Source organism: Cyanistes caeruleus, chromosome 12 (genome assembly GCF_971803275.1).
Source record: "Cyanistes caeruleus chromosome 12, bCyaCae1.hap1.1, whole genome shotgun sequence".
In the NCBI taxonomy this organism is placed as follows: Eukaryota; Metazoa; Chordata; class Aves; order Passeriformes; family Paridae; genus Cyanistes; species Cyanistes caeruleus.
Window position 1 is genome coordinate 2,034,829 of NC_141712.1, and position 22,501 is coordinate 2,057,329.

At 51.6% G+C, this 22,501-nt stretch overlaps 1 protein-coding gene across 1 annotated transcript in view; it reads right to left on the bottom strand.

Moving 5' to 3' along the window:
• The window catches only part of LOC147650790 (axonemal central pair apparatus protein HYDIN-like), a 56,987-nt gene that overhangs the window by 19,580 nt on the left and 14,906 nt on the right, over positions 1 to 22,501 (bottom strand). Inside the window, exons 12-33 of the mRNA XM_086848188.1 lie at positions 21,906 to 22,129; positions 19,896 to 19,963; positions 18,860 to 19,092; positions 17,943 to 18,052; positions 16,587 to 16,722; positions 15,972 to 16,136; positions 14,936 to 15,088; positions 12,866 to 13,104; positions 11,457 to 11,715; positions 10,688 to 10,831; positions 9,226 to 9,366; positions 8,342 to 8,748; positions 6,693 to 6,837; positions 6,084 to 6,182; positions 5,171 to 5,380; positions 4,218 to 4,346; positions 3,292 to 3,469; positions 2,615 to 2,772; positions 2,162 to 2,283; positions 1,077 to 1,213; positions 318 to 439; positions 39 to 230 (exon numbers count right to left, since the gene is read on the bottom strand). Coding sequence (XP_086704314.1) covers positions 39 to 230; positions 318 to 439; positions 1,077 to 1,213; positions 2,162 to 2,283; positions 2,615 to 2,772; positions 3,292 to 3,469; positions 4,218 to 4,346; positions 5,171 to 5,380; positions 6,084 to 6,182; positions 6,693 to 6,837; positions 8,342 to 8,748; positions 9,226 to 9,366; positions 10,688 to 10,831; positions 11,457 to 11,715; positions 12,866 to 13,104; positions 14,936 to 15,088; positions 15,972 to 16,136; positions 16,587 to 16,722; positions 17,943 to 18,052; positions 18,860 to 19,092; positions 19,896 to 19,963; positions 21,906 to 22,129 — 3,771 coding nt within the window. The remainder of the gene's footprint in view (positions 1 to 38; positions 231 to 317; positions 440 to 1,076; positions 1,214 to 2,161; positions 2,284 to 2,614; positions 2,773 to 3,291; positions 3,470 to 4,217; positions 4,347 to 5,170; positions 5,381 to 6,083; positions 6,183 to 6,692; positions 6,838 to 8,341; positions 8,749 to 9,225; positions 9,367 to 10,687; positions 10,832 to 11,456; positions 11,716 to 12,865; positions 13,105 to 14,935; positions 15,089 to 15,971; positions 16,137 to 16,586; positions 16,723 to 17,942; positions 18,053 to 18,859; positions 19,093 to 19,895; positions 19,964 to 21,905; positions 22,130 to 22,501) is intronic.

Here is a 22,501-nt window from a genome sequence, read left to right on the forward strand (position 1 = left end):
AGCCAGAAGTTGTGTGTTCAGTGCTGCCTGTGCTTTACCTTCGTAACAGGCTTGATGGCAGTGATGAACCATTTGCAGGGCACTTGGAACCTGTTGTAGAGCTGGACTGTCTCAACCTGGCACTGCCCAACGAGGATATTGGGGAACTGCAGTGTGTTCTGGGAGAGGTCGAGCGACAGTTCCAAGACAGTGGCACGGAGGCGGATGTGAGACGTGGGGCCTTTTGTTACCTGTAGAAGGACAGAGAATTCAGCAGAGGGTGCAGGTGACATCTGCTGCTGTGCCCAGCCTGCTGCCTGCCCCAAGAGCTGTGGTACCTGTATGGGCAGCAGCACATCCACGTCACCCTGTGGTTGCTGGGCACTTTCAAAGCACACATCAAACTTCAGGGTGTGCATGTGGGGCAGACTCTTCATCTGGCCCAGGTCCACGCTGAAACCTTGAACAGATGAAAACAAAGCAGCTGAGATACACAGGAAACACAAGCAATGTGTCAGAAGCACGTTAAGGCCTTACAGCTGTCCTGGTGAGAGGTCTGGGAAAAACCCCAGGCTGTGCTGTGACCTGGACAAAAACTCAGAGTGCACCTGAACGCCCCTCGACACAGCGAGCCACTGTGTGATGCAAGTGCAGCCTTGCCTCAAGGCCTCTTCTGGAAGCCTCTTTTGATCCACCAGAGGATCTCACAGGCTGTTTCCTCAAGAAACGCTGAATACAAGTGCTGTGACAGTGTGAACTCCAAACAAAGCACTTCCAAAACACAGCAGACACCACTGGTTCACAAAACAAGGCCACAGAGTGCCCAAAGAAACTTGATGCTCGTGGGAGCCAAGGGCAGAAGATGCTGAGAGGTGACCAGGGTGATGAGCCCATCTGGCCCCACACTGGAGTGTCAGGGCACTTGTAGGCAGGCCAGGTCCCTGGGCATGGCTGGACAGGAGGATTCTGCCTCTGAAGCTCCCAGCAGGGGCAGGGAGAAGAAAAAGCTGAAAAACCTCCCCAAGTTCAGTGGCTTCAGCTAATCTGGGTGAGACACCTCCTCCATGCCCACAGGAAGTATCTCCAGCACTGCTTACCTGTGTCCTGCAGGACAGATGCATCGACCCAGAAGGACACTGGGATCTGCCCAGGGTTGGTGATCTCCAGAGTGCGTCTCTCAGTGAAACCCTTCAGGACAGTGCCCATGTCCAGGACATACTCGGGCAGCTCAACTCTGCAAGGAGGAGTAAGGACAGTCCTTAAACCACAGCCTGCCTCCATGTCCAGGTGGATGGAGGATACAAATCAAGTGGCTATTTCTTTATTCACTGCTGCAAAAACTCAGCTCAAGCCCGTGAGACCCATGGCCTGACCACCTGGCAATGACTTTGGGAAGTCAGGAGGAGTGCAGGTCCTAGGTTTTATCAGCTACTAATGGTACCTGGAAATAAAATTAGTTTAAAATGGAAACTGTCCACAGCTCCTCTGCCATGAAAAGCCAGTAGAGGTGAGTCCACTGGGCCTCCACTGGACTAAATGAAACTACTTAGGCTGGTGTACAGCCTGAGCCTGAAATTGCTTTGGGGCCTAGCAATAAGATTTGCCTGCACAGGAAATCTTCACTGCTCTGCAGCCAGATCACCTGATCTGTTCTGCAGAGCATCTTCCTGAATTGAAGCCTCCCTTGCTTGTGCTGCATCATGATGGTGCAAAGGGACAGACCAAGTTAATTAGATAAGCCCTGCCACCCCACCAGGATTCAAGCCATCTGATTTTGGGCTTTCAAGGGTTTGCTGACATGTGCAGTTCCCTCCTCCTTTTGTTTAGTGTGCTCTGTTAGTTGGAACCAAGACATCAGCTGGGAATTGTCTCTTTCAGAGCTAGTCAGCAGGGACAGAATTGATGCTGTCTGGAAGGGCTTGAAGGTCTGCAGTGGGTCCCCTCAGCTCTAGGGACAGAACCCCACAGCTGTGGGGAGCTGAGTCCAAAGCTCAGCGTGGTGCTGGGGAAGGGAGGGCACTCAGCTGCTCACACGCAGCGTGTCACAGCCACCGGGACAAGAGCCTCGCTGCAGTCCAGGCTATTCCCAGCTCTGCAGAAACAAGGAGCTCTCAGGAGAAGGGGACATTGCTGGCTGTTCCCCACGGGGCACCTGGAGATGGGGATGGGAGTCCCTACTCACTTGACAAGGCTCTGGCACAGCTTTTTGTCAGGGAACTCGGTCTTTGGGGGATGGCACGTGAGCTTCTTCTGCAGCTCCAGAGCAGCCTTCTCGATCATCTTTATCTGCAGCCGAGTGTTTGCCTGAGGAAACAGAAGACAGACAGTGTCTGGTTAGCAAAGGTCTTTCCCGAGGTTTGCACCTGAGAAAGGATCCCACCCTGCTCTTGTTGAGAGGGGTGTGGGGTTCTCCTGTCTGGCTGCTCGGTGTCTGACAAGCTGGTGCAAGCCAACCCCCAGAGAGACCATGGCCAGAGTGGCAGCCCTAGGGGCAATGCTGAGGTGACACATGGTTCTAAGTGGGCAGGGAGGTCCCAGGTGCCATCAGGGCACCGGGAAACTGCTGTGGGCTGCAAGGGGCTCAGGCGACATGGAGACAGTGGCATGTGCCAAACGGGGCTGCAGCTGTTCTTACTGCAATGTCAGAGCCTCCAGGCATGCAGGGCTGCAGCTTCCCAGTCTTCACATCTGGACTTTTTAAGGGCTGAGCTGCTGGGATCTGAATTTTCAGGGTCTCACTGTATTGCTGCCTGTGTTCTGCAAGCCGTAGTGGCTTTCCACGTTTCTCATTTCCTGAAGGAAGAAAACATCCACCAAGAGAAGTGTGAGCAAAGTGCCAATCCCACTTAAATTGGGAAGTCCCTAGCTCCCAAACACTGCTTTCTTCCAGAAAGAAATCCCTCAAGCCATCTATGGAAAGCGGATGCTGCTGCTCCTCTCGGAATGCTCACGTTCGCTCCTACCCATCTTCCTCCCCACAGAGGAACATCTCATCCCCTGCAATGTCACGCAAATCCAACCCTGCCAGAAGCCCTGCCAGCCTCTCTTACAGCTTTCCCAAGCCTTTCAGGCCAGCCATCATCCTTCAGGACCCTGCCAGATGTGCTGGCAAGCTCTGCAGGATGGTTCCTGGGACAAAGGCCACATGGGATCCTCTGCTCAAGACTCACAAAGCAGTCAGATGGCTTGAGTGGCTCTGGGAGTCCTGCAGCCCTCCAGGCTTGGTGCAGGTGGGCATGAGCTGCCCTGTGAGCATTTGGTAGGGAACAAAACCAGAGGGGCCCTTCCTGGGGGCACACAGGCAGTGCCCACCTTTGATGTTCCAGGGCAGGTTGACACTGATCATAGGAAAGGACGCTTCTCCTTTCAGGCAGATCTTTTCCGGCTCCAGGTCACCCACTTTAAGCTGGTATGTCCTGCTAAAGGCTCCTGGTACTCCTGGCATGTAAGAGAATCTCAGCACTTGCTTCCTGCCACATGCAATGGAGCCCTGCAGGAATGGCAGAGGAGGAAGGGAATACATCAGAGTGTTTGATGGGGGATGGCTCAGGGGACAGACAGGCTGACAAGACAGGTTCTCTATCTAGAAGAAACCATCAGACCACATCACCTTTGTGATAAATACATTATAGTGTTGCCTTGCACAGTTGTTACAGTAAATACTGTGTGTTTTATAATGTTGGCTTTTGTCAAAGAATTTTTGCTAAAGTTTAGAATTTTTTTAAGGCAAATGTTTTGTGGTGATACCAGTGTTGGGGAAGAGTTGCTGTCATATTAACATTTAACCAATGAAGTTAATGGGAACCTGCTGAATGTGTCAAAAAGTACCAAATGACCAGGACTAGGGCAACTGTACATGCTCCAAAAAGGTAGGATGGAGGAAGAACTATGTTAAAATATTTGAATATGTGTAACCATTTGTGAATTTGTATTAGGCTGTTGCAGTACCCAGGGTCTATAATGGATGTGGTTGTGTTGACTGGTGTGCCTCTGGCTATGGCTAAGCACACGAGCCAAGCACCCACCACTGTTCCTTTTGCTTTATTGACTTTCAATAGCACTGGTTTGACTTTCTCTGCCCCCAGAAGAAATTGCTTACAGCCCTCTCTATCTCGTGGCTGAGTTTGGGGTTTTCCCCTCGGACCTTTTTCCCCCTTTTCCCCCTCCCCCTCTTTTGTCCCTTTAACACTCTCCTGGGCCACCTGACAGGGCTGGGGTCAGTCACTCGTGCTACTTACAGTGGTGGGCTTGACCAGAAACACACCAGGCAGGTCTTGGTCTGCAGTGCTGGGTTCTAGCACCCAGTTGAATTTAATCTTGCTGGTGTTTGCCAGGATGACCGTGCTGTGATGAACTTCGTTAAACATCTGCAGAGAAGGCAGAGAGCGGGAAGTTACAGAGCCAGGCCTGCTGCTGGGAATCTCCTTCCTCTCTCCTGGCCTTGAAAGCAGACACCTGATGGCAGCAGGGACCAGAGAGGAGATGGGGGCACTTGGGAACCCGGGGAACCCCCAGGCACAGGGCACCTGCACAGGACCAGGGAGCTCTGGCAGCACCCAGAGGTGTGGCAACAACCATGGGAGGGCCAGCAATAAATGAACACATTTCATTGTGGGGACACAGGCCCTCTGAGGGGTCACCAGCAGCCAGGAGAAACAGAGACAGCACGGAGGCACTCCAAAAGAAAAGGCACCTGCATGCAAGTATTGGCAAGCAGCATACAGGCAACAAGGGAGTCACACAGAGCAACACCGACAGGGCCAGCAGCTGGAAATAGCTGTGGGCTTTCAACTGAAAAAGAGTGAAGTGGGGATCATTCTGGGACAGTGTCTCCAGCTATAGTGACTGGAAGCCCAAGATCTTCCCCTGATTATTGCATGGATTAAGAAGAGCGTTCGACAAGAGCATCTCCTTGGAGGTCAGGCTTTTGGAGTGGATCAGCAGAGGGACGTCCAGAGCATCCCCCTGCGGTGCCTCAGGAGGCAGTGTTAAGTCCCCTGAACAAGAGGTATTCCCAGCATTTTGGAGAGGGTTGGAGACGGCCATTTTACAGCTTGGATGCCAGATGTGTCCCACAAAGGTTGTACTTCCAAGCCCCAGAGACAACAAAGGGGCTGGGAAGGGAGCCCTGGAGCGAGGTGGGCAGGAAGGCAGCGAGGCGAGGAGCTGTGCCCGGGGACCCGTGGGGTACCTGGGAGCCGCAGTTGATCTCCCGGGCGCTCAGGGAGAAGCTGACACGTGAGGCCTCCCCGGTCAGCTTCACCTCGTAGGTGGGGCCTCCCTCCACGTGGCACAGCGCTGTGACTTGGGCCATGGTGTTGAGGTGGCCAGTGAAGGTGAAGAAGACCTCCTGTCTCTCTCCCGGCTGCAGCACACCCGACAGCGGCAGGATCCTGAAAACCTGCACGGAGAACAGGAGAGACTGAGGTGCTGAGCATGGAAATGGATGCACAAGAGCACCTTGGAGCAAAGTGCAGCTGTAGCCAGAGGGATCTATTCCTCAAACAACACAGCCAGAATCATCCTGATCTCATCCTGTATCCATGCCACTGACCACTGGAGGCACCATGAGGAAAATCTTCTCCCATACTCACGGATCAATGCAGTAATACACTACATTGAAGTGAACTGGGATGTCTCCTGGCAGTAGAAATTCTCTCTGATGCACAACTTGCCTTTAAAAAGCATTTATGACTGCTTTTAGAAAAGCGGGACACGCAGAGTGAGAGCTCTTGGAGCTCAGGGAAGGACCCCAGCCCAGCTCATCTGACTCCTGAGGCTTTTCCCCTCTCTCTCTCTCTGATTTATCTGCTGCTTTTTCAAGGTGCTGCAGCAAAAGCTCCTGCAAAACTTTCCTACAGACCACCTGATGATGTCCAGGGGGAGCAATGCCCTCCACAGGTGCTGCACAGCGTCCTTGGGCCTCCCTACAGCATGTCCTGCGTGGCCTCTCCAATAACCAGTTGCTTCAGCAGCACTTTGTGATGGGTCTGGAGGGATGCCAGGCCCCTCTGTGGGCAATGCTGAGGGCCACCAGTGGGGCTGGCAGCTACAGCCCTGCTTGCCACACTGAAAATGTGGAAGTGAGACAGATTCCCTCTTACCTTCTCCACTTTGAGGGGAATCCATGGTACATCCACGGAGTGACTGAATCCTGCCAGCCCCACTGGGATGTAATGCCTTCCACGAATATATGTTGGCAGCTGAAAAACAAGCCATTTTCTATGCTGAGAGGAAGAGAGAGACACTTGGCAAAGTCTCATTTTAGAAGACAGCTTCAGGGCCACCACTGCAATACCAGTTCTCAGGTGAAAGCAGACACCTGGAAACAGGTGGTCTGGCAGGGTTGGGAAGAGGGTACATGGAGATCAGGACTCATCACAGCTTGCTCTGGGAAGGAAGCTGGAGGTCTTAGCATCATGATGCAGATGAAAGCCTCATCTTACATTGTGAAGAGAACAAGGCCAAAAAATCCCACACTCAACACAGATCTGTGTTGAGCTTAGATCTGTAGGATCTGAGCAGGCTTCTTCCAAGGAAAACTCTCCTGCTCCTCCCTCCCACACAGCCCATGTCCATCCACAGGCCCCGCTGCCCAGCCCACTCTCAAGGCACAAACCAGCAGGGCAGCAAAAAGGGAGGTCAGCATGAGCATGACTTGGTGGTGGCAAGCTGGGGAGACAACACAGCACTGGGTGTACAACAAAATCTACCTCTGCTCTTGAAGATTGGCCAAGATCCTGTGGTTCTTGCAGGTCTGTGTCTGGCTCCTCCACATTTTTAATACTGCAGTGGCTCCATTGAGATGCTGAGCAATTCAAACAGGTACTCTTCAGCTTTGGTGGTGAGGGTCTGAATTTAGGTGGTCAAAGTTCATACCTGGAAAAGAACATAACTGTGAGCAGGGACCTGCAGTGGGAGGGAGGGACACCTGCATGAGGAGCTCCTGGTCAGGATGCAGCCCCTGGCTGGGTGCTGGTGCACTGAACTCAGGAATGGTTTGATCCAGCCCTTCCCAATCCAGGCTGGAGCAGGTCTGTTCTAAACCAGCCCAGGGATGACACTGAGGTAGCAGTGGTGCAGGCAGCTGCAACTGCTTGCATTGAGGAACTACAGAGGACAGGGATTAACACCTTGTGAGGATGCAAAAAGCACAGGGGGACAGGAAAAGACAGGGAAGGAGGAGAGCAAAAAGTGAGATTTGAGACACCAAGGGCACACCCAGGCAGTGATGAGCCAGCACAGCCCTGCCAATGCCCAATGCCAGAAACTCTGCAGCTCTCCCAGGTATTTATCAGGAATGTTTCCCTGACAGTGCAGGCAGGGGTAGTTGGCATTTCCCAACACTCCCAGCTGGCTCAGGTCACATTCCCCACTTTAGATTGAAGCAGGTGCTCAGGGTAACTCTGCTTGTGTTTCTAATGCCACGTGAGGACACAGTTGGGCTGTGCCTGCCTGTCACCCTGCTGAGCTGCAAGAGCTCCCCTACAGCCAAACACGGCCTGAATGCTCCATTCCCAGACAGGCATTCAGTGCCAATAATGACCTGCTCCCCAAAGAATAACTGTCTTTAGCTTTGTGGCTTCTTATCTAAGGCTGGGTTTCATTTCTGGATGAGAGGATCTCTCATCATAACCCCCAAGAGATCCCATATCATCTATTCCACTGCCTTTAGTTTGAATCAATGGTTTGAGGCAACTTCCCAGGACCATGGTGCCCAGACAATGGCATTTTTCACTCTAAAATAGAAACTCTCTGGGAGGCAGGGACAGGAGATGGTGTGATGAACAAGTCCTGCTGTCCAGCACTACAGAACCCATAAGGGACGTGTTGCAGTGGGGAAAAGTCAGAATGAGTAACAAGTGTCACCAAAAAAGGGAGTGAAGAATCCAAGGTGTCCACCAAGAGTTGAGCCTTGGGAAAGAAATCACCCTGGCACTAAAGGAGTTGTCTCAGAAAAGAAGGAAAGGTAACGAGATGTTCTGCATCAGCCCAGGTGCTGAGTAGCTCTTTCTCTGCTGTTGGGACTTTCTGGGCATCCTCCAGCACAAGGCAAGGGAGGAAGGCAAGGAGCAGAGAGCAGCTCCTGCACAGAGGACCCATCCCAAAGCAGAGGGGCCAAAAGGGCACCCCCAAAAGGGCCTCCAGCAGCACTGTGGGAGCTGGGATTAGGAGCCCTTCATCAAGGTGGACATCGCCTCAGGCCACAGAGCTCTGAGAAAGCAGCTTTGGCCCCAGCTTTCCATCCCAAGGGAAACCACTGTGGGGGCTACACAGCACCAAATTGGTGGAAAACCTATTCCCTGAGCATGCAGCCTGAGCACAGCTGGTCAGTGTTATTTGCACAAGGAGAAGTCAGAGCAGTCTGTCAGATCCTAGACAAACAGCTCTGTTCTTTGCAAAGCACAAACAGGACAGCAGGAAGAAGAGGAGAGGGCAAAGGTGCACATACCTGAACTTGTGCACCTGGCTGTCTGCCTGCAATGCCCAGTGGTACTCCACAGGAAGGGGGCTGCAGTTGCTCATCCTCAGAGAGCGCACTGCTTCCGTGCCAGCCACGATGCAGCCAAACTCCAGGCTGCTGGGCTGGATTCGGAGATTTGGGAAGTGGACTTCTCCCCAAAGCTCGATATACTCCACATAAGGATGGTCCCTAACCATGTCTATCTTCAGAATCTTCTGTTCTTTCCAGCTGTGAAGCTCCAGTTTGTAAGCTGGGTCAAATGCGATGTAGACATGGCAGGTCTCCTCTACACCCACTCTCACAGGCTGCAAGGAGATGGACAGTAATTAATGACATGCCAAGGTCTGACAGCATGAAACAGTAAATGCTCCAAGTGTGGCCCCAGCATGGGCTTCTCAGTTCATCATTCACTTCTTTATAGCAAGGGTGTGACTGCAGGCACCACAGTCCAGTCCAGGATTCCCTCAGGCTCACGTTTCTGTGCTCAGCAGCAATACAAGGGGATGGCTGCTGGAGAGCTGGGATGCTTTCCAGGAGACACCTTTACTGCATGGCTTGCCCAGACCAAATTGCCTGCTCCCTCCTCCTTGTGCCTTAAAGCCAGGATGGAACTTCTCAATTCAGGTAATCTTTTGATTCCTTCAGCAGCTCTGCTGATGCAGCTCAGGCCAGCCCACTGCTGATGCTAACAATAAACTTGTTGACTCAAGGACCTCCCAAGAGAAAGGCACCAGCACATCCCTCCTCTTCCAGCCCCACTGGAGGAGTCCAGGGCTGCTCACCTGGCCATCTGGGAGGGGCTGCTGGTCCTCATCACACACCAGGAACGGCTGCTCCACGTCCAGCACGAGGTCGAGCGGCAGGGAGCAGGTGTTTGTTAAAGCCAAAGGCTGGTACTGCAGAGTTAGGACATCACTGGGTTTCTATGGAAACAAGGAAAAACAGCCTCAAGTAGCCAGAGACCTCCTCCTGCTTCTGTTGCATCTCACATTTTTCAGCCCCAGAAGTGCACACATGCTATTGATCCTTTCTATTTGTTTCTACTTTCCCAGGAGATGTTTCTTTATAGCAGATGCTTGTCATGTTTAGAAACCACAGCATCCTCTGGGGACAGGGCACCACTCCCATGTACAGATGAGGGAATAGGAGAGGAGGAGGCTGCTTGAACAAGACCTAAAGCAGAAAGTGAATCCAGACCATTTGTGTCCAGTTTTGTCTCTCTATTGGGCAGAACAGCACTGGATGATCTTCACTCACATGCTGTCATTTCTTACAACCTTATTGGCTCTAGCAGCCTCAAAAAAGCAGTTAGTCTGCAACAAGTGTCCTGCAGCCCCTGCTACAGGGACAAGGTGTGTGTGGTCTCTAAGCTGTGATCAGCCTAGGCTCTTCCTTCCTGTCTGTGCATTGTGCTGGGCTTCCTGCATGCTTTAGAGAAACCAGAGAGTTTGGGAAACTGCTTCTGGATGTACTGATATCAAACAGGTGCTGTGCCATAGTATGCAATCAATCAGTTGGTGTGTGTGGCATTGAGCAGAACCCAGGCAGAATCAGGGAGAGCTGAAAGGCTTCTAATTACATCTGAACTGCCTGTTCCAGGGATTCTGTACTTCAGTGGAAGCCTGGGAGCCCAAGGAGAGGCCTGACACTACAGAAACCAAATCATGAAACATATTCTCTTTTTCAGACAACTTGCAGGAGAGGGAAAGATGATGCTGGAGCTGGGATCCAGAGACTAAAGGGCACCTGCTCTGCCTCAGTGTTATCATCACTGCAGGATGTCTGGGGGTCTTTTGAAGCAGGTGAGGCCTAGGGAAATGCACAGAGCTATACCTTATAGCTATACCCTAAAGCATCCATGCCAACAGCAGAGAAGGCAAAGAGACACAGGAGATGATGGGTTTTTCCTCGTTAGCCTGAGGAATTCACAGAAATTTCCATTCTTCCCCCCAGCTTGCCTACAGCTTCAGTGTACAGACATCAACGTGCCTTGAAGGATCCTTAAAATCCTCCCTTTACAGTGTGCAGAGAAACTGGCATTTCTCTGCAAGTGGCCATGATCCCCACAGCAGTGCAGCTGTAACTGCAGTTTTACTTTGGGGCAGTTAAATACCAGTCTCATCTCTAAAAGCATCTTCACTCACTTGACCAAGTGCCTCAGGCAGAGCAAAGAGGGGCTTTAACACAAGGACACACCCCCCTCAGCCATGCTGCTAAATGCCAGGATGCAATCCAGAGACTTACCTTCTCCACCCGGAAAGAGAGTTTTCTGGCTGATACTTCTATAGAGGGATCTATGAACTTGCAGCTAATGATGGTTTCTATGATCTTCTTTGTCACCAAGCTTGTGCCAACGACAGCTTCACACCTCATGTAATCCCTCACCTCCTGCACGCAAGAGTCACTTGTCACCAGTGGAGGGTGGCAGGGCACCAGCAAATGCCCTGCACTGGCTCAGCACCCAGCACAGCCCCTATTCCTGCCACACAGTTACAGTGGGCACTGCCTCCTTTTCTTGCCGTGATGCAGCTGATTTATTCTGCACTCAGTTGTCTGTAACACTGCACCCCAATGCCCACAAAAGGCACTTGTGAGAACTCCCCTCCCTTCACATGGCTTTTGTTTTATCTGTGCTTACCCCAGATAAACCACTTGGCACTTGTTGAATTCCCTTTCTTTTTGTGCTCCTAGTCTAAGTGTAACTTATTTGTCTGCCCTTCTTTGCTGACTCAACGTGCAACACCGTTTGCCCCAAAAGAGCATTATTTCCTTCCAGCCCTGCTTTGGGATCAGCACTGGGTTTTGGTAGCTGTGGAATCCCAATAAAGCCTTGGCTGCTCTGATGGTGGCCAGCAAGGAAAGCAACTGGTGCTGCCACAGAAACGTGCGGCCTTAAAGCAGTTTCTTGAAGGCCCTTGCTCATTTCCCCAGGCAAATGTCAAGGCACTGTGGAACAAGGCCAGGGGAGGGGATGTGAGGGCTCCCCAGGCTCAGCCCTTGGTGGGGACCTCACCTGTGGCATGTGGGAGAAGCCTCGCAGCACCATGGCCACAGACTGGCCTGGCTGCAGGTGCCAGGAGCCTGGCTCCAGCCCGAACACGGCGCTCGTACGACTGCGGCTCTCGAAATCATCTTCGGCCTCGGGGCTGCTGAGGGCTGAGACGCTCTGGCCCTTCCTCTTGGCTGGCCTGTAGCATTCCACGCTCCAGAAGAGCCGATGGAAATGGTGGCCCCTGTTTGTTACTTGGAACTGATGAGTACTGGGAAGGTGGCTACAAGAGAAGCCAGGATGGAAAATGGTGTGGGAGCAGCTGTTTCCCTGCTCATCAGATTGCTCCTGATGAGCCATCTGAGGTGTTCATAACTTGGGGACTGTCTTCGTTTCCAGCTCTTAATGTGGGCCAGAAACTGTCTGACAAGCTGCCCTTCTGGTGTCATTATTGCAAAGAGAAATCTGCTTTTAATGCTAATGTAGCATTTTCAAGGTGAGACTAACAGGACCTGGGGTTTTCCTCCAAAATGTTTGTTCTGGGCTGATTCGTACTGTTACTGTATTTTGCATTGCTCTGTGCCCCACACTGTCAGTGAATCTTTGAGATGCTGCCCTTGAGGACCTTGTGTGTGGGGTATGATTGCAGGCATTTCTAAAAGCCAGCTCAGAGGCAGCTTCTGCACGATCCCAGCAAGCTGGTAAAAATCGTCTGCCTGCTCCAGGAGAGGAAACCAGGGCAGCAGGGGCCCTCTCCTTGGCAGCAGCTTTGGTTTTGCACTGAGAGCCATTTGTAGAACTTCATTTTGCAATTAGAAACTGTTTTGAAGTGAACTTTGCAAACTCTGCTGGCAGCAAAAAAGCCATCGAGGCCCTGGGCACAGCAGGGCAGCAGCAGGGCCCAGGAACAGCAGGAGGAAGCGGCAGTGGCACTGCGGGCCCCACACAAAGCAGCAGTTTCCATCTGGCCCTGGAACTGCTCTGGGGGCTCCTGCCTTCCTGGGGGGGTTGGTGCCCTCCTGTTTCTCTGTTCCCGGGCCCTGCTTGCCTGGGAAGTGCCATTTCAGAAGGGAAGGCTGTGAGGCCATCTGCCCTTGGTCCCTCAGCCCCACGGAGGGACCGCCTCACCCGGGCGCCCTTTTGGGAACCTTTTGTTCTGGGGCAGCTGTGACACCACTGCTTGATCAAGTGAGGACATAAATGTATTACAACTAAAGACAATTCAGTGGCCATTTAGCAACTGGTTTCCCTTCCAGTGGCTTTTGAGGGTATCTAACAACTCTCAACTGGCCACCACACGTTTCTGAAGGAATCTCTGCCTTCAGGGAAGGACTCAGGGATTGGAACACTGAAGAAGATCTTGCCTGAAGGACTACAGCAAAACTGCTCCTTGTTGAGCCAGGAGGAGAGGTGGGAGTGGGGAGATCTCCTACCTGAATTGGTATCCCAAGTTGAGCTCTGGGGCCAGTGGTTTGTCTGTGACAATTGTGGTGCCAGTGCCCATAGCCCTCAGTAAGAAGCTGAAGCAAAAGCTGTTCTCGATGAAGAGCTGGATGGAGTCAGCAAAATGCCCAGTGTCATCCAGGATGGCTGTGACAGTCACAGGAACCTCACCCCTAGCGGGGATCACTCCTTCTTGGGTTTCAAGAACAAAGCACTGGGGTTTATCAGCCTGTAAGACAAGCAGAAGATGCATTTAGGATGGAAACCATGCACCGTGATCTCTTGTGGGATATAAGAAAAGGACAGACTAAAGAGGGGAGGATAAAAATCATAAAGGCTTCATTTCCCTAAATTTGAGCTGCAGTCTCAGGCAACAGCAGAGCTCATACAACCTGTATTTTCCTCTCCTTTAACAGACTCACCTAATGAACCCAGCTCTGCCCAACCCAAGGGATGTTTATCCTCAGGAGAGTGTTCCTTCCCCACTCTTGCTCTGGAGTGTGTGCCAAGGAAAGCTGCTTTCTCTCTCTCCTGCCTTCTCACAAAGGCTCAAGGCCAGAGGAAGCCAGGACTGCTCAAATCCCACTCCAGAAACCACACAGCTGGAGGACACTGCTGAGATCCTGAAGAATATCACTGCAATACCAGTTGCAACCCCAACACCAAACTATTCTTGCTCAAGGGGCCATCAGTGCTTCTCAAGATCCCCTGTAGGACTGAAGCCCTCACTTCCCACTGACCATCAGCTGTAGAGAGGTGCCCCAGTGCCCTCTGCTTTGGAAAAGCCACCTCAAAATGGTTACAGCAGAGCAGAAAAGCAAGAAGCAGAAAGGAAACTGGATGATGTGTGCTCTGTGCACATGGCCCACTCTTCCCAAGAACTCTTGTCATCTGCTTTCTCATGGACTCCATGGATTGGGCAAGAGAGCTGGAAGCTGCTCAGAGCAGGGAGGAAAGGTCTGGCACCAGCACAGCTGTACAGACACAGCTCTGCAGGCCCAGCCCTGCTAGGAGCATGTGAAACCCATCATTTCCATGCCAGGCCCACCCAGCCAAGATGCACTGCTCCCTGCAAAGGCTGAAAGCAGAATTTCATTGTGGAGTTAGAGAAAGCTGTCCTGGAAAAAACCCTCACTTGAAGGTGGCATTTATCCCCCAAAGAGCTGGAAAAGCAGCAAGTTCAACTTCACAGCCCTCCTCCTTGGCCCAGGAGGCTGTGGCTGGACTCTCCCACATGGCCTGATGCTTTAGCCACAAACACAAACAAGGCCATAGGATCAGGTTTGAAGCAGCTCCACAAGTTCAGCACATCCAGCATGAAGAAAAACAAACCTCAAGCCCCTCCCAGATCTCCCCCTCCAGCAGACAACCCAGCCAGCCCCAGCCCCAGCCTACAAGCCCTTCCTGGCTGTGCCAGCCCTGCTCTCCCTGCCAGGGGAGCAGCCCCAGCTCCTTCTGCCCTGTGCAACCTCCACATATGAAAACAGCCTTTCTCTGCAGCTGCTCCCCAAAGATGCTCTTCAACAGCACAAAGATCACAGGCTGGGGGGGTGCACAACCCCCACACATCTTCGTGTGCACAGCCCAACTGGCTTGAGCCACAGGAGCTGTGACAATTGCAGTCTGAGGACAGAGCTCACACCCTGCTCTCCACTACAAACAGCACTTGGGCACAAAGCAAATGCAGCTGGGACAGGGAAACCATAGGGAAATCCAGGCTCTCTGGGGAGCAAAGGAACACAGGTTTCTCTGATCTTAGAGCTCCAAAAATGTCACACGCACATCTGAAGACCTTCCAGAAAGTGAAGGGAGGACCTGTCACCACAATCCAGACTTGTTTCTGCTCCAACATCTCTGCACCTGATTTCACCGAGGGCCCCAGCTAAAACCACTCCAGAGCCAGGATCCTCTTGCCTCGCTCCGATGGAATATTGGAGTATCCTGCCACCTCTCACACCAGATGGGCCAGATGGAAATCTTGCATATCAAAACCAGTCATAAAAAGTCCTGGCTGCTACTGACCAGTCAATTCCCTGGAAAACAGCCCCACAGGTACTTACAATCTTGATCCTGAAGTCTACAGGGACGAGACCTGTGTTGAAGAGGGTAAGAGTTTGTGAGCTCGGCTGTAGCACTGGGATCATGCCAAAGTCTATCTTCTTTGGAGTTCCATAGATTTCTGCCAGCTCTCCAGAGCTCAGGAATTCTGCTCTCTGTTCCAGGAAGAAGCAGGAAAGAAAGATTTTTATAATAGCCAAAACAAACCACAACAGGGAAACCTAAAAAAGCTTAAATAGCTCAAATCTACTCAAGTTATTTATTATTTATTATTTATTATTTAACCACTCTCCAGCTGAAATGCTGGGCTTTTGGGAAAAAAAAAATAAAGTGACATATTCACCTCCAAATTCAAAAGGATCAAGGTAAGAGAAACTTTCAAAATACAAATGATTGGCCCAAGGTAAAAGCTTTGCAAGAAATGTCTAGTTAAGACCAGGCTGACAGGTAAACAATTGGTTATTCTGGTGGGGAGAAACCCTCCTGCTTAAGGTAAGCAGCCTGATAGTTGAAAGCAACTGTTGTGTCAAACTTCAGGCTCCCTGGCACAGCCTGCACTGCCTGTCCTTCCTGCTGACTGATTTACATGCAGTGTCACAATGGCCCAGGGTCAGATACTTGGTGCCATCCAGGGAATTTGCCATCATCACTTCCATGTGTTTTAATGTAAGTTTAAATCCTTGCAACTACTCTTCAAATGCCAGCTTTCCTTTCTTTTACACAAAGCTCAACCTTCCCAGAAGTCTTCTGACATCCTCTTTTGTGCTTAAATTGATGACATTTGAAAACAGGTATTTCCAAAGTTACTAGCATTTTAAAGATTAATTTAACTAAAATTATCCTCAATTCCAGCTTAGGAACTACATTCAGTGTCAGACACTGAGATTACCACCTATAAGGCATAAGCTCTTCATGCCACCAGTCCCTTCTGTCTTTCTCCACAGCAGCCTGTGCCTGTTTTTCCCAGAAGAATCCCTGCACACTCTGCACCCTGCCAGGAGGAGCTGCACAAAGGCACACATCTCCCCTTGCACTCACCAGTGGGTTTCTTTCATCCCCAAACACGCCGATCAGAACATTGGTGCGATGATCGCCCAATGTTTGCACTTGGATTGTAACCGGAATCTCTGCGGTGCTGCGAGGCTGGACAATGCCACAGGGTTTGGGGCTGGAGTACAACACAGGAGAGTCCTCCTTGCGTTTCTAGAAGGGACACAATCAAATGCAGCTTCAGAGGGACCTCCAAATTCAGCTTGAAACTCCTTAACATCCACCGCCACAGCAACTCACACACGTTTTTCAAAATCCCCAGGACAAAGGTAAAAGGCCCAAAGAAGATGCAAGAATTGCAGGCTTAGCATTCTCAGGGGGTCCTGCAAGGAGGCTGCCAGCACAGCTGTTGGTGTCTGTGGCTGCAGCAGCTTTTCACAACCCTCTAAGATCTCCCACCAGAGAACACCCTGAAGACTAGAACATAAACTGTTTCCTCAGGAGGTTAAACTGCCTCCTAAAGTTTACATTCAGGTAGGATCCTGCTCTCAGCAGATCTGAATAAGACTGATCAGAAAACAGCAAGGTCTTATCCAAACCCTTTTTTCCCCTAATAATCTCCTCAGCAATATTTGAGAGGAGGAGGTGGATGCAATGGCAAACCTGGGGAATGAGCCCGTAGCAGCCAGGAAGGTGAGTTTTATTGGTGATGATGAACTTCTTCTCGTATGGCTCCTTCAGGTGGCACTTATTGCAGTGCATGATTTGGGGGTACACTTGCAGCTCAGGAACCAGACATCTGGGCAAAGAGATGACCCCAAGGGAATCAGAGATACTGAGAGAACAGAGAACATTTACCCCCAAAGATAACCCATTTGTCACTGTCAAACAGACATTTAACAGCCCTGCAGTGAGAAATTGCCTTCAAAGCCTTCCCACTCCAACACGGCTTGTCAAGGAGGGGCAAACCCTGAGAGGCAGCAGCCAGAGGCTGCCAAGTGCCCCAGGCAGAGCACTTACTTTGTCCCACAGCTGCCTCAGCCTCTCCTTTACCCCAGAAGGCTTGCAAGGACTCCTGTAACAGTCCTGGTGATCCATGAGCTCTGGGGGAGCATTCCCAACACGGATCAGTGCTCACTAAGGCTCAAGGAACACACGACTCCGGTGTCTCAGTAAAAATGACTCCCTTCTCTCCCACGGGGCTGTTGCCCTGCCTGAAAACTCAGCTGTTTGCCCCAGCTTTGGAGGGCATGGGACACCACCTGCCCTACAGAGTGGGTGATCACCCCCTCCCAGCTCCTACAGCTCCCTCGGTCCTTCACTCCACAGCTCCATGCACTGACTGTCCCCATTTGCACTTGCTTGACAAAACTGCAGCCCAGGCACTGACTGCATGGCTCTACCTGCGAGAGGGAGCAGCACCAGGGAACTGCATCCCTCTCGACATTAAACTGGCAGGATGGAATTCTGCTGCAGCAAGAACAACTTTTGGTTTAAGTCTGAAAACATTCAAGCTCAAAATGGGAAGCAGAGGAAAGGAGAAAAACTAGAGCTGACTTGCCACATCAAGGGCTCTTTTCCCCTCGTAAGATCTTGCCCTCACCACTCTGGCTGTGAGCCACTTCCCCACTGTCACGTGCCCTCATGAACAGAACCAGACCCTGACTCTCAGCAGGCTGCTTGGTGTGTCCCAAACCAAAGCAGGGGGGTCTCAACCCAGCACAGCTCCATCTCTTGCAGGAAGAAGGAGAGCAGGTCCTCGGGAAATTTGTTCCAGCTCAAGCACCAAAAACCAGGCCAATAAATGATTTCATTCCTGGTCCCTCTAGAAAAAGGCCCAGGACTGTGCTGGGCTGTGAGCAGGGCTGCTTTTCACCACAGGCTGCTTTCCAAGCACTGCTGTTCTCGTGTCCAGCTGGTCACAACATGAGAACATTAAACAACACTTCCCTTGGGAGCTGCAGCCAGCAAACCCTGTGCCAGGCAGTGTGCTGGGAGAGGCCAGGGAAGTGCTGGTACCTGGCTGTGATGATCACTGATGCCACTTCCTTGCCAACACCCTCCAGGCCCACCAGGTCCACCAGCATTTTCCGGTAGTATTCCATCACCGTGTTGGAGCACAGGGTCACCTGGTGGAAGAGAAGAGCAGTAAATTCTTCCTTATAAAAGCTCATTACCCACACGTGGTATTCTCCAGTTCTTGTTTCATGGGAAGGAAAGGGAGGATTTTGCCTTAATTACTCTGCTGATCCATGTGTAGAGCACAGTCTCTGAGAGTAACAAAAGCCTTCTGGCAATACCAGATTTGTTAAACACACCTTGCTATCATGGCATAGGTCAGCTAAATTCAAACATTAGGCTAAAGCTCTACACACCACTGTACCCAAATTAAGGGGCCAATTTTTCATCTGACTACAATGACACAAATGCAGATGAAATCTGCTGACTTGGACAGAATGAGTTCAGCTTTACAGCAGGAAGCTGAGGGCAAATGTGGCCCAGCAGGTGCTGGGCAGTTCATGGCTGCAGAGCTTTTTGTCTCCACTGGAGATCCCTGCAATGAACACAAATCATTCTGCTCTCCAGGAGAGGAGACATGAGACCAAGAAGAAAAGCAAACTGCTTTCTACAGTGACACCTCTCATTCTGTCCTCATCCTTCCTCTGCCCACTTGCAATCAAAGAAACTGCTCTCAAAAACACAAGGATGGCTCCAGTACTTTACCATACGGTTTGTGATCTCAGCGTATGATTTTGGGAACAAAACAGTGCTGCTTCAGTTACATCCTGAGTAACCCAGCTAACAGAGGCCTCAGGCCAGTGCAGATCTCTCACTCACATGATCCTCAAAGCTGGCATCAGAGCTAAAGCCCTCCCACACTCCAGTGAAGCTTTAGCCCTGGGGCTGAAGCGTGTGTGGCTGGACTCTTCCCATACCTCGATATCCTGGTGTCCCTGGGGGAGGATGGTCCCTTGGCTGGGATTCATTGTAAACTCCCTTGGCTCCACATAAAAATGAATTCCCTTCCTCCAGGATGGGTCACCTTCCTTGCAGATTTGATCCAAGCTGCTGACAGCAGGCTGCGTGCCATCGTCCGACATGCGGAGCTTGAATGTCACGGCCAGCGGGGAGGTGTTAGTGAGGCGACAGGTCATGGTGCGGGGAAAACCTGGGAAAAGGACACAAATATCCATTTAGGCACCAACTGTGTCATGACTCCTGGTGTGAACAGCCTGGTAGGATGAAAGGGTGACTGCAGTTTAGCTCTTTACTATGTGAACTACAGCTCACCGAGAAGCTACGTGAGGAATTAATGGAATCTGGAGCTAGAAGGTGATGCAAAGCACCCTAATGCAGTTTCTCTCTGCAGCATCCTTAAGGCATCTCCTGGTTTGGGCCAAACAGACTGAGCAGGTGACAGCTCAGAGCACATTCCACTGGAGGCAAACCTGAGCCTTGCTTCGAGAGCAGTGATTAGGAACCATGTCCCACCTCACCCAACAAAGGGGGCCATCACAGCCCTGCTGCTCCCTGTGATTGCTGCCTGCAAGGGTTTACCCCACTTGAGCTCTGAGATTTGCTTTCCATCCTGGAAAGCCAGAGCTCCAGCCACACATGGTGGGGATGTCCTGCAGAGCCCGGCCACCGGCCACCACTGCTCTGCACTGGACATCTGGCTTGGCTGGCCAGCTCTGTGGGGAGGAGACTTCTCCCAGGCCTGCTCACCAAGAGTCATTTGAACACAGATGGGGGGAAAAAACAACTGCAGGCACAGCCCAGAGCTTCTGGGCTTCTTGGTTCTATTTGATCTGACAAGGGCAAAATGCTACCTGAGGCACCAGCAGCCCTGGAGTTCCCAGCCTGAAGAGGCTGCTGTGGCAGAAGACGAGTGATGGATGTTTTTATGTTCAAGTGGTTCATTGTGGAACGCACAGATCCCTCACGCTGTGCCCAAGCCCAGGGAACACTCACCGAAGGAGATGTCACCGAAGTGGAGCTCATGGAGGTCGAAGTGTAAAGCCGGCCCAGTGACACACCCCCTGCGATGACGAGCACAGAGCAGGAGGAAATGCCTCGGTTAAAGGCAGTTACAAAGCGTGTGGCAGCCCTGGCTCGGGGACATAAAGCCTGGGGTCAGGGGCACCGTGGGCTTCAAATCAACACAGCACCATGTGCTCAGCACAGTGTCCGTGTGGGCAGGAGGCAGCTAAAGCCAAGTGGCCGGCAGCCAACAGCCACTGGTGGGGATTTGGGCACAGGGCAGGCAGGAAAAGCCCCCAGTTGCTGGTGGTGCCATGAAGGACCCTGAACACACACCCAGACATGGCTCCATTGCCTCAGTTTCCCCATCTGTAATGTGATGGACATAAAAGTCCCCACAAACTTCTGTAACCAGCCTTTCCAGCCACGGGCTCCCTGCTCTGCTGCTTCTTAGCTCCAACTGGTGTTCCCATGGAGGAGCTTTCTCAGGAGATTTTGAGCCACACAATCATTACTGACAGACTTTAGAGACATGAAGCCAGGGGAGCCCCAAGCATCCTCTGAAAAGAGCAGCAACAGTTCTGCACAGTGGGCAGATGAATCCTAGAGGAAAGGACCAGCCTGGCACCAGTGCAGCAGCCGGCACAGCCAAGGGCAATGGCTTCAACAACCAAACACGGGTGTCCTGAATCTACCACGCCACCTCACCTGTCCTTGAAATCAGCAGACAGGCTCCAAAAGTCACCAACATCCACTGAAATCAGCACTTGAAGCTGCACAACACTCACGAGTTTATTTTGTGGGTGACACCAATCCATGCCCACTCTGCTTTTTGGTTAAAAATCAAGGACCAGTGAACTGTGCCTTCTCTTGTGTTCCCAGGACTGCCACTGGCTCTGCTCTACACATCTCTACAAGAGACACCTGCCCTTGCCCAAGGAGAAAGGTGCTTATGCAATAATGTCCCAGGAGCAGTTTAGGGGGAGACAGAGGAGAATCAATTGATGGTGAAAGGTTCCCTCTTGATTTCCAAAATAACAGAGCAGCACTTTTCCTCCAAAAACAAAGCCAGCATAATTGTTTCTCCAATTATAATAATTGTTCTATATGGCGAGACCTACTCACCACTTTCCTCTTGCTAAGTCCTAATTTTCTTATTCTTTTTTTATCCATCTCCCTTATCTCATTGGTATAATCAAGTGCAGGGTGCATTCATTTCTTTACTGATTTACATTTACATTTCTTTACTGATCCAGTGCCTCCCAACAGCAGCAGCCTAGCTCCAAAGCTCCAGAGCAGCCAGCATCAGCTTTCCTGCTTGCAGGACATTATCCTACCAGCACATGGCTCAGGCTGGCAGGGACAATCCCTCGTGCTGCTGTGGAACTGAGGACTGAGCTCTGCCTCCCCTGTTATCACCCCTTCTCCCTTTGCTGGGCCAGGATTATCTCTTGCAGTGGCACCAGCCCATGGGATGATGCCCATGTCCTTGGCACATTCCTGCTGCACAGTTCCCTGTCTCCCAGCCCTTTCCTGGCTGTGGAAAGGAGGGACTGGAGCACTCTCTGCACAGGAGTTGGGAGCACAGCTTGTCCCCCACAGCATGGCCATGAGAGGTGAGGTGAGGCTGCTGCTGCCCATTTGGGATGGATTATGAGCAGAAGTTTTTAAAAACACTGCTGCTGCTGCAGAATCACCCAGGCTGCCCCATCTCCAAAGCCCTGGGAGCTTTGCTGGGTGTTGAGCTGGGACAGCCCAGAGCAGCTACTGCCCAAAGCTGATCCATCCCACTGCCTGCCATGGCCCAAGGCAGAGGGAGATCCCTGCAGGGAGGAGTCATTCCAGCCCCCGGGCACCCTACACTGGGGCAGTGCCAGGATCAGAGCAGAGATGAAGAGCTCAGGAAACTCCTTTTTCCTCTGCTCGACCCCAAAATGAGGGAGGTGGGGGATGTCCCAGAGACAGCTACAGATGTGCCCAGCAAGCTCCCAGAGTCCTTACCAGACTGTCAGGATCACAGGCGTAGGAGATGCAGCCACACGGAACTGGAATTGTTCCTCAAAGCTCCCCAGGACGGTGGCATTGAAGGAGATGTGAATCGTCTGGATCCCACCTGCTGCAATGACGCCCTCCTCGGGGGCAAACTTGAAGCAGCAGCCCACGGTTGTGGCTGAAGGGATGTAGGTGAAGGGAGCATCTATAGCTCCTCGGTTCATCAGTTTCACCTGCAGCAGCAAGAAAGCAAAAGGGAAATTCATGTGCAATCTTCCCTTCTTGTCAGTTATTTTCTAATGATGCAATTCCCACCCAGAAAAGGCAGAAGATGCTTTGTGCTGCTGAAAGGCAGAAGTCCAAAAATACAACAGGACAAGTTCTGCCTTTGGGTTTTCATGCAAAGCAGCAGTAATTGCACATAACCAGAGTCACCCTGGGCTTCTCCCATGGACACAGAGCACTCCAGCTCTGGCCAGCATCACCAAGCTCATTCAGAGCTGGCCCTGAGAGCAACGTGGGGCAGCTGCGTAGTCAATCACCAGAGAGCTGCCACTGCCCCACTTAGCACAGCTCCAACAGTTCCATCTACTCATTCACCTTTT